General features: G+C 41.6%; 1 protein-coding gene across 3 annotated transcripts in view; it reads left to right on the top strand.

The window, feature by feature from the left end:
* The window catches only part of GLI3 (GLI family zinc finger 3), a 279,339-nt gene that overhangs the window by 149,952 nt on the left and 114,008 nt on the right, over positions 1-15,379 (top strand). For all 3 annotated transcript variants that reach the window (XM_062179474.1, XM_062179472.1, XM_062179473.1), the window contains one exon: positions 8,907-9,012. In XM_062179474.1, coding sequence (XP_062035458.1) covers positions 8,907-9,012 — 106 coding nt within the window. The remainder of the gene's footprint in view (positions 1-8,906; positions 9,013-15,379) is intronic.

Genomic DNA, 15,379 nt, shown 5'->3' with positions numbered 1-15,379 from the left:
CCGCCTGAGAGCTCCTTCCTCAGTGCTCCAATGTCAGCAACAGAATTGAGAATGGAGCTGGGTCTCCACAGTGGGGCCTGCGTTCTGCCCCCTTTAACAGAGACCCTGTGTGCAGTGCCATTTCCAGGTTGGAATCGTTGATGTGACTTTGAGTAATCATTTAACTTGTTGATCAGATAATGGAATTTCCCCCTTCTGAGTTCTAATGATTTTCTTGGTAAAAGGAAATAAAGAGAAATAAGACTTAGAGGAATAATAATAATAAAGCTTTGAAAATGCTGATTGTATGGTTGCCAAGTGGATTCCATGAGAAAATAGAACATAAGTCTTAGAAAATATAAACTACTGTATTACTCTGCCTTCATATTTTACTACCTGGTTCTCCTCATTTTGCAACACTGAAAAAAACATTTCAAAGGCCCTTTTTGAGTTGATTTATTTCTGATAGAGTACAGCTTTCAGACCTCACCTTTTCTGGTTGTTTGCTCACTAAACCAGGCAACTTCTGAGTTCATCCGTGCCAAGGCTTCTGTGGCTAGATCTGAGACACAGTTTTCAAGGAAATATTTCATTGTCTGCTTTCATCTAATAACTGTTAAGTATGAGTAGTTTTGGAACTATAAAATTCAATGTGTGCATTATGCTGAACAAAATCTGTGGTCACTGATAAAAGAATTTGTCACTAGTAACCATTTCCATGTTTTAATTTCCAAGCATATTTGTTGTTATTGAAAATACATTGTTTGGGGTCGGTGCTGTAGCGCAGTGGGTTGGTGCCCTGGCCTGAAGCACCAGCATCCCATATGGGCACTGGCTACTCCACTTCCGATCCGGCTCTCTGCTGTGGCCTGGGATAGCAGTGGAGGATGGCCCAAGTCCTTGGGCCCCTGTACCCTGGAGGAAGCTCCAGGCTCCTGGCTTCAAATCAGCGCAGCTCTGGCCATTGCGGCTAGTTGGGGAGTGAACCATCGGATGGAAGACCTCTCTCTCTCGCTCTGCCTCTCCTCTCTGTGTAACTCCGCCACAGGCAGAGGATTAACCCACCGTGCCACAGTGCGGGCCCCCGTTAGCATATTTTAAAGTGCATGATATGTCACTTTTCAGGATAGTGGTTCTTTCTGTGTTTTCATGTGATCCACCTTGGAGAGATCTGCAGTTCAGATACAGTGACTGTAAACTTTCCCCTATTTCTTTTCACTGCTTTTCTTTACCAGTTATTTTTCACTCATGTTGGCAAGAAAGCTAGAAACAGCAAAAATGTCATGGGTGCATATATACGAGATCATAGGCAAGAAACATTCCAGGGACAATGAGTGGAAGTATTTGATTGGTCAGCCAGTAGGTGGATGTGATTCTGTTTCTGCTAATTGGGCATTCAAAGAAAGTGATCTTTAGCTGAGGTATATGCAAACTTGCTACCGAAAGAAGTTAGAAATTTCTAGAAAGAGGAGAGAGCATAATATGCATCTGACAGTTATAAAAAGAATGAATTGTGATGTGATCATAGTAGTGGGTAGCATTTAGTACTGAAATATTAATTGAATACATGATTGCACAGAAGAAAGACAGTTCACTCTTTGAGCACCAGAGAATGTCTGTCTAGGGAAATTTATACAGAGAAGTCAAGGCTATAAAATAGTTGTCAGAAACAAAAATTTTTAGGTTTTAGAAATAGCACAGTTTTTGATGTGAAATTATTTAATTTGTGTGTATTGCTTCACTTATAAAATAATTAAATGTGCAACTGTCAAGTGGTTGTTGCCCTTATTTGCTACATTTATGATAATTTTATCCTTTGTATTGTTTTAGAATTTATCTACTTATAGGTTTGCTAAAATCAGATGTAAAGGTCTCTACTGATTATTAATATGGATGTTTTATAGTAAAAGATTTTTTAAGTCATACAAATTGACATTTAAGGAAATTTGATATTTCAAAATTTTACATAGATACTAATTTTGAAAAACAGACATATTCACAAAGAAAAGTTAGTCTGAGATTTTTCTGAAATATAAAAATTTGAAGAAATTACTTTTATGGCACAACTTTTTTTTGCAGGGGACCACATGGTAGATATGTTAGGCTGAGAAGGCCAATTGTCCTCTGTCTTGAGTCAGCGCTGCCGCTGTTGTGTGAAAGCAGCCATAGGCAATATGTAAACAAATGAGCGTAGCAGTATTCCAATAAAACCAGAAAAACTGGCTGGTGTACAGTAGTTGGCAGAGCCCGCTTATGGCACATCTTCTTCAAGTTAAGACTTTGGCAGTGGTATAAAGTGACAAAGCAATAGATCATAGATTTTGTCTTGTTTTGTTTTTTAATTCAGGACTTTTTTTTTTTTTTTTTTTGACAGGCAGAGTTAGACAGTGAGAGAGAGAGACAGAGAGAAAGGTCTTCCTTCTGTTGGTTCACTCCTCAAATGGCTGCTACAGCCAGCGCTGTGCCGATCTGAAGCCAGGAGCCAGGTGCTTCCTCCTGGTCTCCCATGAGGTGCAGGGCCCAAGCACTTGGGCCATCCTCCACTGCACTCCTGGGCCACAGTAGAGAGCTGGACTGGAAGAGGAGCAACCAGGACAGAACCGGCGCCCCAACCGGGACTAGAACCCCGGGGTGCTGGCGCCGCAGGCGGAGGATTAGCCTAGTGAGCCGCAGCGCCGGCCAATTCAGGACTTCTACGAGGCTTTGAGGGTATTTTGGAACCACCAGTTCCTAATATTTGTATCACATTGTGGAGAAGGCCATATAGACAGGGGGACTCTTACGAAGTTTCCACCTCATGCTACATGCGTGCAAGACCAGGAGGAAGAGCCCTGATGTTCTGTGTCGTGCCCTTTGGGATGATGCATTAGGGATGCCCGGCATGAGGTTGGCTGCTTCTCTCCCTCTTAGCCAACCTCAGAAGGCCACAGATGGCCTTGCTCAAGGCTTGTTGCTCTAGGCCCTCCTGGTCAGGTGTCCCTTGTGTGTCCTCAGCAGGGGACATCAACTCCTTTCTGATGCAGTGTCACTAAGGGCAGGATAGCAAGGGAGTCTGAGTGAGACCTTGAAGTCAGTCCAAATGGCAATGTCTTCTGCAGGCTACTGGGCTTTAGAATCAGTCCTGCAGGCACCAGCGTGATGACTGGAGGTGCTCCAAGGTCAGAAGAGGTGGTGACAAGGCCTGGGTTGCCCATCGACCATCTATCTCCTGGGGTGGGTTCCTTGGCAATGGGTGTCTCTGTCCTCTGTCTTCACTTGAGGCCTCTTGTGTAAGAGAAGCTGGGTGACGATTCTGGTTTTGGCATAGTGACTGTGGCACTCAGGAACCCGCAGGTGATTTCAATGATACTTCTAACTGATGGCAGCTGATTGAATGAGCCTTGGGGGACTAGCCATTCCTACACGCCGGGCTGACCCTAATGGTGGGAAAACTTCCCAGGCCACTGTGCAGACTTCAGCATTTTTAAACCAAGAGGACTCCTGTACCCAGCAGTTTATTCCCATGGATGCCTCTTGCGCTGTTTGCTGGGCACTTTCAGGCTACTCAAGTAACAGTTGGTGAATTACTCCTTCAGGGCACTGCCTGAGCCCACTTTGATCTCTCTTTTTCAATCTGTAATTTTTGTATGTAAATTTCCAACCTTAAAAGTCAGTTTCCCCGGATGGCATCCAAAAGATCTTCTAGCCTGAGGATATTAAAACTATTTCTTGGGAGAAGGATGCAACTGAAGATAAATCTCCCAGTGTCTTTCTCGGTTATTCTCTGGCTACAGGTTTTATGATCAGCCCAGGCTGTTGTGAAGAGACCTAAAAATCAATGCCTCTCATTCCTAATGAGCCCCTTAATGCTCAGCGTGATGACAGCCAGTGTGAAATTGAATACTGACAACTCTACCTGGCACAAATATTTGTACTATGCATTTCAATTTAAACATGTGTCAAGCCAATTACATATTTATAGGGTTTAAAGACTATTCCACTCAAGCTTCGGGTAGTACACACTCTTCAAAGCTCTGTTTAGCGTGAGAGGACTCTGGTACAATAGTCAAATCTCTTGCAAGTCTGCAATAAATCATCTTTGCAACCATAAGCGTGTACAGCTGACTGCTTACCACTGCTCTGCAGCCTCCCCCCCACCCAGCCACCTCCCCAACCTGGTAGAATTTTAATTCCCTCAGTAAAATTGATTCCACCAGTTCTACACATTATTCTCCCTGTCTTCCATTTAGCCCGTTAGTTTGCTGACAGTAGAGTACACAGCACTTAGCAGCTGGTTTGTGGAACCATCAGTCAGGAAATTGTATGATAAATAGGAGGTAGCCAGGTTTCGTGGCACTTCCTTCTGCTTCAGCAGTTTTCGCCTGACTTTGGAGAAGTCATCATGTGGTGTTTTGTCAAGGGCCAGGGCAGGAGATGGCTGCGGCGCGGTAACTTATTACACATACACTTGAGTTATGATGCGCCACAGCTGCGCTGCTCATGTGTAAATAATAAACCGTGATGTGGATAATTACGGTGGCTGCTGGCGACAGGGGCCTCTTCTTGTCATGTGGGTTTTCTTGGACAGCTTTCTGGACCCGTGATGGAATAGGCTGCTGATCCCCGTAGAAATGGCAAAACGAGATGCGAGGCGAGAGCCGGCGGTTGAGGATTCAGGAGTATTTTTCCAGAAATGTTAGGATCGACGTCCTGTGATGCCCTGTGTGTCCGAGGACGTTCTCGCCTTGCTTTGGATGCTTCGTTTATCACGTTAAACCACGGTCAAGCACATCTCGTATTGGAAGAGGGGAGTTCCATTGCACTTTCCCAGAAAGTGGCTTACGAGGTGTGATTTCCACTAGTAACCAACACAAGGTGCAGTGTTCGCATCGACTTCAGCAATCCAGGAAAAGTTATTTTAAATTTAATCAAGAGGGAAGCATAGAAACGGTGAAATGCTGAAACTAAAACCAGATGTGTTTGGTCAGATCAGATCATACCCATTAATTTTCTGTTCTTTATTTAAACCTAATTCCAGAATGCAGAATTCATAAATTTCCTTGGGACATAAATAAACACTTTGTGCAAGCAGTGTTACAAAATGCATAACATGCTTTTGGTCAGAATTAACTTTCACACTCACCAAGCAGACTGAACTCAGCAGTGGAGAAAGGAACACTAAATGACTTAGTAATACTCTGTATATTTTCCTTCCTTGTTCATTTTCGACGGAAAGAGGGAGAAAGTGACGGAGTGAATTTAAATCCTGGAAGAATCGTGAAAAGATGGTGATGTGTTCTCAGTATCAGTGACAGCACTGTGTGTCGTCCTTGGGGAAGGTTTTGTATGTTTGGTACACTCTTGTGATTTTATGGGATTAACTGGTCGCTTTTCCCTTCTGTGCGCATAATCACTGCAACTTCGTTAACAATACTCATATAAAAGATGATGGCTGTTATCTCCTGGATGTATAAGGAATGTAGAATGTGTGGAACAACTTCACACATCTTAGCCCTTAGTGTGTATGAAAAATGGGAGTTTGTACTTCATCACAATTCATCATTGTACCCACATAGAGAAAACCAGACACAGTTAACACCCACTTATCTGCTGGAGAGAATTTAATCACACAGAACATAGCCAAGAGCCAAAAAGTAAAGAAGTAAATCTGTGTAGCTTCTGACTCTGCCATAGTTGTCACAGTGTCCCTCGAAACAGCCATATAAAATGGTGTGTGTGAGAGGCCTCGGGAAGTAGGTCAGACATTATGAATGGCTAATTTACACACAGTTCTAGTAAGTTTATGTCTCTGATTTCCAAGAGTGAATGACGTGTGTTAAGTGAGAAGACCACAGGAGGCAGATATGTTTGCATTAGCAGCTGTAACTCAAAGGAGAAAAGGAGAAAGATGAGCGCCCCCATCCCATAGCTAGTAGCCACCACCTTACTCAGAATTTGAATCTCATTGATTTGTGTTGGTTTCAAAATTTTAGGGGCTGGTGTCACAGCTCTGTAGATTAATCCTCTGCTTGAGGCACCAGCATCCCATATAGGCAACCAGTTCTTGTCCCGGCTGTTCCTCTTCCAATCCAGCTCTCTGCTGTGGCCTGGGAAAGCAGTAGAAGATGGCCCAAGTCCTTGGGCCCCTGCACCGGCGGGGGAGACCAGGAAGAAGCTCCTGGCTCCTGGCTTAGGATCGGCGCAGCTCTGGCCATTGCACACATTTGGGGAGTGAACCAACAGAAGGAAGACCTTTCTCTCTGTCTGTTCCTCTCACTGTCTGTAACTCTACCTCTCAAATAAATAAAATATTTTAAAAAAATTGAAATCAGGAAGCCTTCACAGAATATGTGTCTGACTTTCGAACTATTGACAAAGATGACTGCCCTCAATTTTTTGTTCTAAGAAAGGAAAATTTTCATCCACAATGGTTAAATAAAATAGAATACTTTGTTCCTAGTTATGTGCAGCAATGAACTGGCCAACCTTGCTGGAAAACCTTTCAGCTTAAACTTTCAAACTCAACAAATCAGCTATCAATATTTTGCATTATGAAAGAACAGTTCTCACAGCCTTTAAGATTAAGTCACAAGTACCAAGTCTATATGGTCGCTTTATTTTCATATGGATGTTATAAAATGTATCAAGTGTGAGAAATGCTTAGGTGGTTAGTATGTTGCTCACCTGTTGAATTTCCAGCACTGCTGTATCTGGTGATATCACAGAGACAATGATAGTACAGATAGAAGCATTCCCTCCTGCTTTCTTTCCCACTCGATCCCTCCCTACTGAATCTTAAATCAGGCACAAAATGCAGTGAGTAATGGACATTTTTCAGCACAATCATCCTTTTGGAATTCTAGATCTTGTGGTAAAGAGGTAGGGTTGCAGCTTTGGGTTCCTCCCTGGTATTGAGGCAGCTTCTATCAAAGCCATTCTAATAGCTTTTCACTCTTTCTTTAATTTTTCCTCCACCACCATGGTCTTGGATTCTGAAAGAACAGCAGTGTGAACAAAGCTCAAAACAAGGGAAATCCTGTATTCTGACTTTTAAAAAATATTTTTTCTACTTACATTCTAAAGGCTGCATGTTGCAGAAAGTTTGGAAAATAGGAAAATGTATAGGACAGAGCCAGCCACTCGAATCCAGCATGCACAACACCTGCCAGTCATTCTCTTCCACCAGAGGACGTTCACTGTGCAGGCACCTTGTTGCTACATGGGAGAGTGCAGTTCACATGCTAGTGTCTGTGTGTCTGGCACAGCCTTCCACACCCATGTGGCCACCTTCTAGGGGTGCCTCAGAGCACCCCTAGGGGGAGGACAGAACCTGCAGACTTTCAGAAGTCCCTCGAAGCATTCCTGGGGTATGTTGGGTGTTTGTTTCCAGGCAGGCTCACATGGTGACCTCTGTGGATGTGTGTACCTGAAGAATGAGTTCTGGCTTATTTGCTCTCATTTCAGTCTCACAACCATGGAGTCAAACCTCCAGGCTTTGGAATCCTTTGGTTTACTTTGTGAAATTTGGAAAAACTTGAGTATAGCCACAGACTATCAATCATACCTCTAATCAGGAAATATATTAACATTCACTTTACTTTTTATGGTGAAGCACTAGCCAAATTAAAAGCTTATTTTCAGGTAGCAAGTGTAAGTTACTAGGAGTAAATGGAGCTAGAGGAGTTTGGTTAAGGAAGTTCACACAGGCACAGGAACCACTGAGTAATATGCCGGGGTAGGTGCAAGAGAAGTGGTGTGGGTCCAAGGTGAATGTGAGGGTTGTACCAGCAGGAATCCAGGGAGTTTGGCTCCACATCTCTCACTGTGAAGTTGAGGGGTCAACTCATCTCTTCCAGCCAGAAGTGCATTCTTTCTCTGCTCAGTATAGAGATTTACTGCCCTAGTGTTGTGTAACCCGGGCTGAGAATGAAGGGAACATACCTGTAAATTTTCAAAAAGGAGCAAGAAATTAGCCTAGTGGTTAAGACACCAGAATCTCACGTTGGAGTGCGTAGTTTCGATTTCTTGCTCTGGCTCCTGGCTCTGTTTCCCAGTAATGCAGACCCCGGGAAGCAGCAGAGATGACTCGAATAACTGACCTGGATTGCATTCTGGTTCCTGGCTCTGGTTGCCATCCAGCTCTGACTGTTGCAGGCATTTGGGGAGTGAACCAAGGAATGGAAACTTTGTCTCTGTCACTTTCTCTCTCTCTCTCTGTCTCTCTGCCTACCAAATAAATAATAATTTAAAAAATTAAAATGTGTATATTTATGTGCCTCCATACATACATATATAAGGGTACTTCAAAACATTTGTGAAAAAATTAAATATTTAAAAGTTTATTTTTAAACTTAAAAAAATATTTAATTAAACTTTTTTTGAAAAAAACTACTTATTTTGAGAAAAATTTTGAAACCCAACCCATGCATCAATTTTTCATGACATATGTTGTTTTTGATACTTTCTGAAGAGTCTGTGTGTGTGTGCGTGTGTGTGTGTATTAGCCTTGAATTCAAGCAGGTACTTTGGAAAGGATATCCTTAAAGGCATCATGGGATGGGAAAAGTGAAACTAATATTTTATTGCCATGGGAAAGGTGAAGCTAATATTTTATTGCCATGTCTTTGCCTAAAACTTACTTGCCAGTGTAACTGTCTTTCTAAGTAAGCGCGTTGTCATCTGTCCCTCTTGGTTTTGTGGCTGCCTTCCTTCCAGCCTGTGCCGGTCCCTCTCTGTCGCTTTCCTGTCTGGGATGTTGCTGCCCTCGTGGGCGCTGCTTCCTCAGGTGCAGGTGGGTGTTATTTACGCATTCATGCTTCTGCGCTGCCTCACGTAGGCTCCTTGCTAACTTTCCATGTAAACTACCCTCTAGAGTCAGTGACGATAGGAAAGGGAAGGCTGCATCCAAGTGCGCGTTTCACATGGATTGGGACTTCATTCTTTTGCAGATCCTCCTCATCTTTTTCCTGCCTTCCATCCTCCTGTTCCAATCGATGCAAGACATCATGAGGGCCGTTACCATTACGATCCGTCTCCTATTCCTCCATTGCACGTGTAAGTATTAAAACTTTGCCTATTAATGGAACAAGATGCTGGCTCTTACTGTCTCAGGACTTTTTGTTAATGGCACGTCGGCTGGGCTTTGAGGATGTGATAGAAGTGTAAGATTGCCTTTTGAAATACAGCGAGCCTATCTGTTCCTGGACTCACCGGAGCAAATCCCTGCTACCTCCTGAGGAACGCCTGTCACACTAGGGAGCTGGCAGATATTTCCGATATATTTTGCTGACGTGTGTTCTGTGGGCTATAAATACAAAATTAAAAAGTAAAAGCCTAATGGAAGGTTACTGCTCATAATATGTATTTGGTTGAGATTAGGTCTGAAGTTTTCTTGCTAAAATTTCTGTTACATGAAAGTTCTGTCCTGGGGATCACAGTGAATTGTAATGAAATTTTTATGGTATATTTTCATAGTCCCCGTGGTACGTACACCAACAGTCACTTGATTGATGGGAATGTCACCCTAACAAAATGGCAAATGTGATGGAGCACATGGTTTACACAAAGATAAAAGGAAAGAATGGTGGTGATAACATGCATTAGAAAAGGGAAAAAGAAAATCTCATGGAAATAAATATCATCTTTCTTGGTTTGGGGAAACAAAGACTAGTGGTCTTGCAAACTAAAACAGTCCGTATTCTTTTGTAGTGCAGTTCAGAAAACTGCCATCGACTATAATATGTGGAGCCACTCTGTAGGAGGGGCTGTCCCTTTCTAACAGCCTTGATGTATACATTTAGTCATATGTAATAATCACCCTTCATTCCGAGACAGTAAAGTTAGAAAAGCACAAATAGTACTTTGAAGAATAATGCTGGTTATTTAGATGGTAGATTGCATCTCCCTGGCTATTAGTTATGGCTGTGTAATTACATATTATGCCAAAGAAAAATGAAGTTGTTTTAAAACAAGTCCTCCTCTGTGAACAGAATTAATTGATATTAACAATCCTAACTACATGCCCAAGTACACATATAATATTTTACCAACAGTTTTTTGGATCCATCTCCCATTACTGAATAGTAATTTCAGAGCAGATTTGCCTGGAGGTAAGTAATAAATCTGTGTTGCAGACTTCTGTAAGCATTAAAGGAGAAGTGGGTATTTATAGAGAGAATGCAGAAACTTGTGACTGATTCTTGACTTTTCACTGGAACACAAGTAAGTATTTACAGGATTTTGAAGCCTGCTAAAAATAAACTCAGATAAAATGAAGAGGCCAGTTGAAAACCCCCTTTACAAAGTGAAGGAAATTCCAAATTCAGTCTGGAACATGACATGCAATTTCACCCCATTATACAGAGGTTTTATGGTACAGATGGGACCACACAGATCTCAGATGCGGATCTGCCCGGTGGTACAGAGCATGTGAGGGCTGGATAGGCCTTGGAGTCGTGGATGGCTAATACCTCCCAGACTTGCATGTCTGTGATGTTGTAATTTAAGTCAGATTTTCTATGGAATTTTGGACTTCTTTACTGTTTCAAAAATCACATTCTCGAGACAGTTTTATAAATGACTTTGTATGATGGACTGAACTGTTTCCTTTGGATTCATTATAGTTTGCCTTGTAATTAAATCCAGTTATGCATTTATCACTAAAAATCTCAAGTCTTTGGCAGAATATAACCGCAGGGAACTTGCACAGGGCCCCTACTATGTGCCTAGGCCCGTTTTGCTGTACATGCCGGGATTGTGATACCACCACAAGACAAGGAAGGTCAGCGCTGGAAAATCCTGGGGACGGGAGGAGGTTATATTTTGAGTGTGACTGTGGATCTGGGATTCTGTGGATTTTAGTACATCTGGTTTTTTAACCAAACTTTAGGATGCTTTAGTAGTAATTGACTAAATTGTACTCTAGCAGCCTAAATGTCTGGTTGCTTCTTAAGGTGCAATGGGGTTATGTCCCAGTGAACCTCTCAGAATTTGAAAATACTAGTAAGTCAAAAATGCTTTGATTGCACTTGATCCCGGAAACATCACAGCTGAGCCTCCTAGCCTACCTTAGACGTGCTTGCAACACTTACATTAGTTAGCCTGTGGTTGGGCAGAATCATCTTAACACAAAGCCTATTTTATCCTAAAGTGCTGAATTTCTCATGTAATTTATTGAATACAACACTGAAGTGAAAAGCAGCATGGTCGTACTGGATACACTTTGAAGGTGAAGCCAAAGAATCATTAGTTGAACCATCGTGAGTCAGTGGCAGTCTGTATTATGGTTGTCAAAGGTATATGATACAAGGTTGGTAGATAATGCTGAGCCACCAAGGAGAAGCCCTGGAAGTTTCTGAGAGGAAGTCTCACTGCTGTAGGCACAGAGTATAGTGAGTTGGTAGTCATGGCCTCCGGGGACTGCTCAACTTTGACGCATCCTAGCTGGCCCCTATGTCGACACTGCACATAGGAAATTGGCTCTTAGAAGCTGGGCAAGTCACTCCTCTGTGCTTTTATAACATTCCTTTCCCTTGGCGTTGCCCTCAGTGGCCTTCCTCTCTGCAGGCCAACTCCTCCTTCTATTCATCCTCAAGGCCTAAATGGAACCTGCTTAGCTGTCCCAGTTGCTCATCTTATGGTGCCTTGCACACACCTTTATTGTAGTGCTTTTCATTTTGCTTAGTTGCTGTGCTCTGTTAGCACCCATCACTTGGACAGACACTTTGTAAAAGGTGCTCGGTGGACACTCATATTGGTCCAGTCTAGGACACAGTGGATGAGCCCTTTGAACTTGAATTGCCTTTCTTGCACTGCCACTCATGTTTGCTGTAAACTCTGGTTACATTACACAGAAATGAAGCTCTCTGCCTCATTTAGTTCTTCTCAAGGCAGGAAGAGGTCAAGGAAATATTGTTCATGGAAGCGCTCTAAAAAGCACAGCGCTACACAGATGCTGTGAGTGTTAGCATTTGATGCAACTGCAGGCATGCAAATCACCAGGAGTTTCTTTTCTGGCCTGGTTCAATGTGGAGTCCTTGGGATCCCCTGCCACCCTGTGAGGTGTGGTGAATTCGTGCCTGCCGTTGTCTTGGAAGTGGAGGGTAACCTTGGTGACTTCAGCTCTGTTTACTGAAATCTTCAAAGCCTGTCTTTGCTGAGGTATAAAGCAGTAGTGAACGATTTCATCTAGAACCGGAATTCTAAAATGCTTGCCAAATTATTGTCTGCTAGAAAATAAGATCAAGTGAAGTTTCCAGGTTGTTAGAATACATATTTTTAATTGTAAGAAGACAAAATTTGAGGGTATTCTCATTATTTTGTATATGCAGTTGTTCTGCTGCTGCCAACTTTCGAAATTAAATTATAAATCTCTCAAAAACAAGGATTTGTGTTGATGGAAACGCAGACAGATCTGTTGAGTGAGATGGCAGGCACTGTGATAATTTTGTTATCATATCCTATCATTAAAGATTCTATTGAAAGAGGTTTATAAATTGCTCCTCTTTTTAGATAAACCACTGTATATTAAGGCATCAATGATATGGTGCAGAATTAAATTAAAATCTCATAAAATGAAATATGTTCTGTATTAGCTGTTTGACACTTAATTTGCCTCTGAATGAGTAGAGGAAATCACAAATTAACCTGCCTTTGTTTTTCCTACCATGGCTTATTAGGTGTTAGAACAACTGCAATTACAGCCTAATAATCAGCACTGAGCCTTATAAATATGTGTGGAAATACATCAGTTTGTGTTAAAGCACCCAGTTTGTTCAATGAAATGCCGTTAGCTTTCCATACAGATGCTTACAGCATTATCCACAATCCATGGATGGGCAGAGTAGATAGAGCTTAGAAACTTAAGTTGGTCAAATACAGTATTGGAAATAGTGTTAAAATTTCTTAGTATTTCCTTGAATTCAAAATCATGAATTTAGATTCATAACTTCTAAGTAAGACATGAAATGCAGTTATCATCTTTCCCTGAGTTGTCGCATGGAAGTTTATAAGATGTGTGGTTCCCACTTTGCGTTTTTGTAATTACAGTAGTTTGAAAATTAAGAAACTCTGCATGTGAGGAATCTTCCTTTTTCTTAGGAATGTCATTCGCTATAGAATTTCTCAGGACTTATGCCTGATAGACATGAGGACTCTCTTCTCTCTGTCTCAAATAATTTGCTATGGCCATGGATTATATTTGTTCACATTTATGCAAAAAATACAGTGCTTTAGGAAAAAAAAATACCAGAGTGGGTCTAATTTATAATATTACTGAGATTGTTTGGAACATTAAGGACAAAACCTGAAATAGTTTACACAGAGTTGAGGCAGCCATGTAAGTGTTTATTTTCACTGGGTCTCCTCTGTATTTCCTGCCTTGCATTGTTTACATCAGGGCCGTATCCTAGCTTGAATGATGCCCTGTGGGCTGAAAATTACTGTTAGTTTTACAATTCCGCTTGCACATTTAGACGATTGGAACATTGCTCGTCTTACCCCAGGGTCAGAAGTATCTTCAAGTGACTACTTTCCACAGTAATGAAGAAAATACTTTTTCTCTTGCATTTTGCTTGTATGCCCTTTTTTTTTTTTTTTTTTTTTTTTAGTGTTAAGAGCTCATTAAACATACTTCATTTTTTAAAAAGCAATCAAATGTATTTCTAGAAAGCCAAATTATAAAGTCACTTTATATTCTAATTTGATTTCATTCATTCTGGATTTTCACTTGGAGGGGAAAGACTGTCCTTTACATACACATTTTCTGAGCCAAAGTTTTCTCATGTTTGCACCAAGATGAATTGAATTTTGAACTGTCCTTTTTCTTAATACTGAGATCTGCCATTCATTTTCCGAAGCAGGGGCCCTGGTTACTAATCCATTGCAATCATTCACGCCCCACAGATCTTCTCGCCACTTGAGCTGAGAGCTGCCCGGCTCTGAACAGTCCTGCGCCCTAAGCAGCCCATACAGAGGCTGTTTCACCACCCACTGCACTAATTCCTTTTGGAAAGCCAGCTTCTTCCTTTCTTTCCTGGGGGAAATGAGCACTCACCGTCTGTTCTACCAGCAGCCATTTTTCTCTCCACCGAGTCTGTGTGGCTTGTTCCAAGGCTGCCTGGCTCACAGGGATCACTCCACCCAAACAAGAAGAGCAGGTCTGCTTGCTGCAAGTGGTACCCCTTCCCGTGCCTTGGAGAAAGCACTCTGGACAGTAGATCATTCATACAAGGGCACTTCACAAAGTTTGTCAAAAACTGAAAGTCAAGATAAGTTTACTTTGGCACCCCAAATTTTTGAAATCTATGTATGATTTTTTCATAATACGCATGTTCATGGATATTTTTTGAAGATACCTCCTATGCATGGATTTCAAGTTTTTGGCAGCAAAATAACATTAACTTCTAATCCATTTTGCACAACATTTTTGATGTATTGTTGTATTAGCTGTAAAACAGAGTGCACTGGAGTTAAGTGAGGCTTCTGCCTCTAATTATGACTGCCGTTTAGGATGATAGCAGCGAGATGAGTAGCAACTTTAGAATATGAATAAATACATTTCTTCCCAGAGAGAGAATACTCTAAGACATAGCGTTATAGTAAACCTTGCAGAAAGAAATAGTAGGTAGGTGACCAGAGCTACTACTGAATTTCCCTCCTTTTTCCCCTCCCCTCTTCCCTTCTTGAATTCAGCATGCTGCTTGTGCTGGTGTTGTGCTGAGAGCTCAGATGAAATGTTTTCAAAAGCAACCTTCAGTCCAGCCACTTAGGTAACTTACACTCTTGAGTGAACTCATATGCATAATAGTGATTCCATTCTCCTAGAAGCTTTCAGTGAAATGAGGAGATTTAGCAAAAGCTTGTAATTGTATTTGGGGGCATAACTAGTTTGGAACATTTTCCGAGTATATTTTAAAATTAACACAGGAAAGTCCTCCCCTCCCCCAAGTATTTGTGCCCTTCTATAAACATTATTGAGACAGGTAAAGTATAATGACATCATAGATCATGTCAAATGCTGTTGCCAAGGCTAACACTGCTCCTTACACATAGTCCAAAAACAAAACAAACACAAAAAAGATGAACCAGGTTGTAATTACCTCTCCCTGGACCAACACTGTATATTTCTTTGTATTTGCTGGGCTGAGTCTTTGCTTATGTAAAGTAGCTCCTAAATAAATATTATTTTTAATGATAACGGGCCATTGTTTACTTTTCTTAGAGTACATCAGCTGATGCCAACAATGCTAGCATACTTCTGACTCAAAAGAGAAAGGTCAATTAATTAAAAGTGCTTGTTGCAATGTGAGATGCTGTCCCAATGCCAAACTGAGGCTCTGATATTAAATGAGCTAGTGTAGAGATCCTTAGCCATCTCACGTGACTGTATGCCACTTAATGTATATCTACTGCTGCTTCTCAA

The sequence above is a fragment of the Lepus europaeus genome, chromosome 20 (genome assembly GCF_033115175.1).
Source record: "Lepus europaeus isolate LE1 chromosome 20, mLepTim1.pri, whole genome shotgun sequence".
NCBI classification, from domain to species: domain Eukaryota; kingdom Metazoa; phylum Chordata; class Mammalia; order Lagomorpha; family Leporidae; genus Lepus; species Lepus europaeus.
Note: the sequence above shows the minus strand (reverse complement) of the source record. Positions and strands in the feature narration are given on the sequence as shown.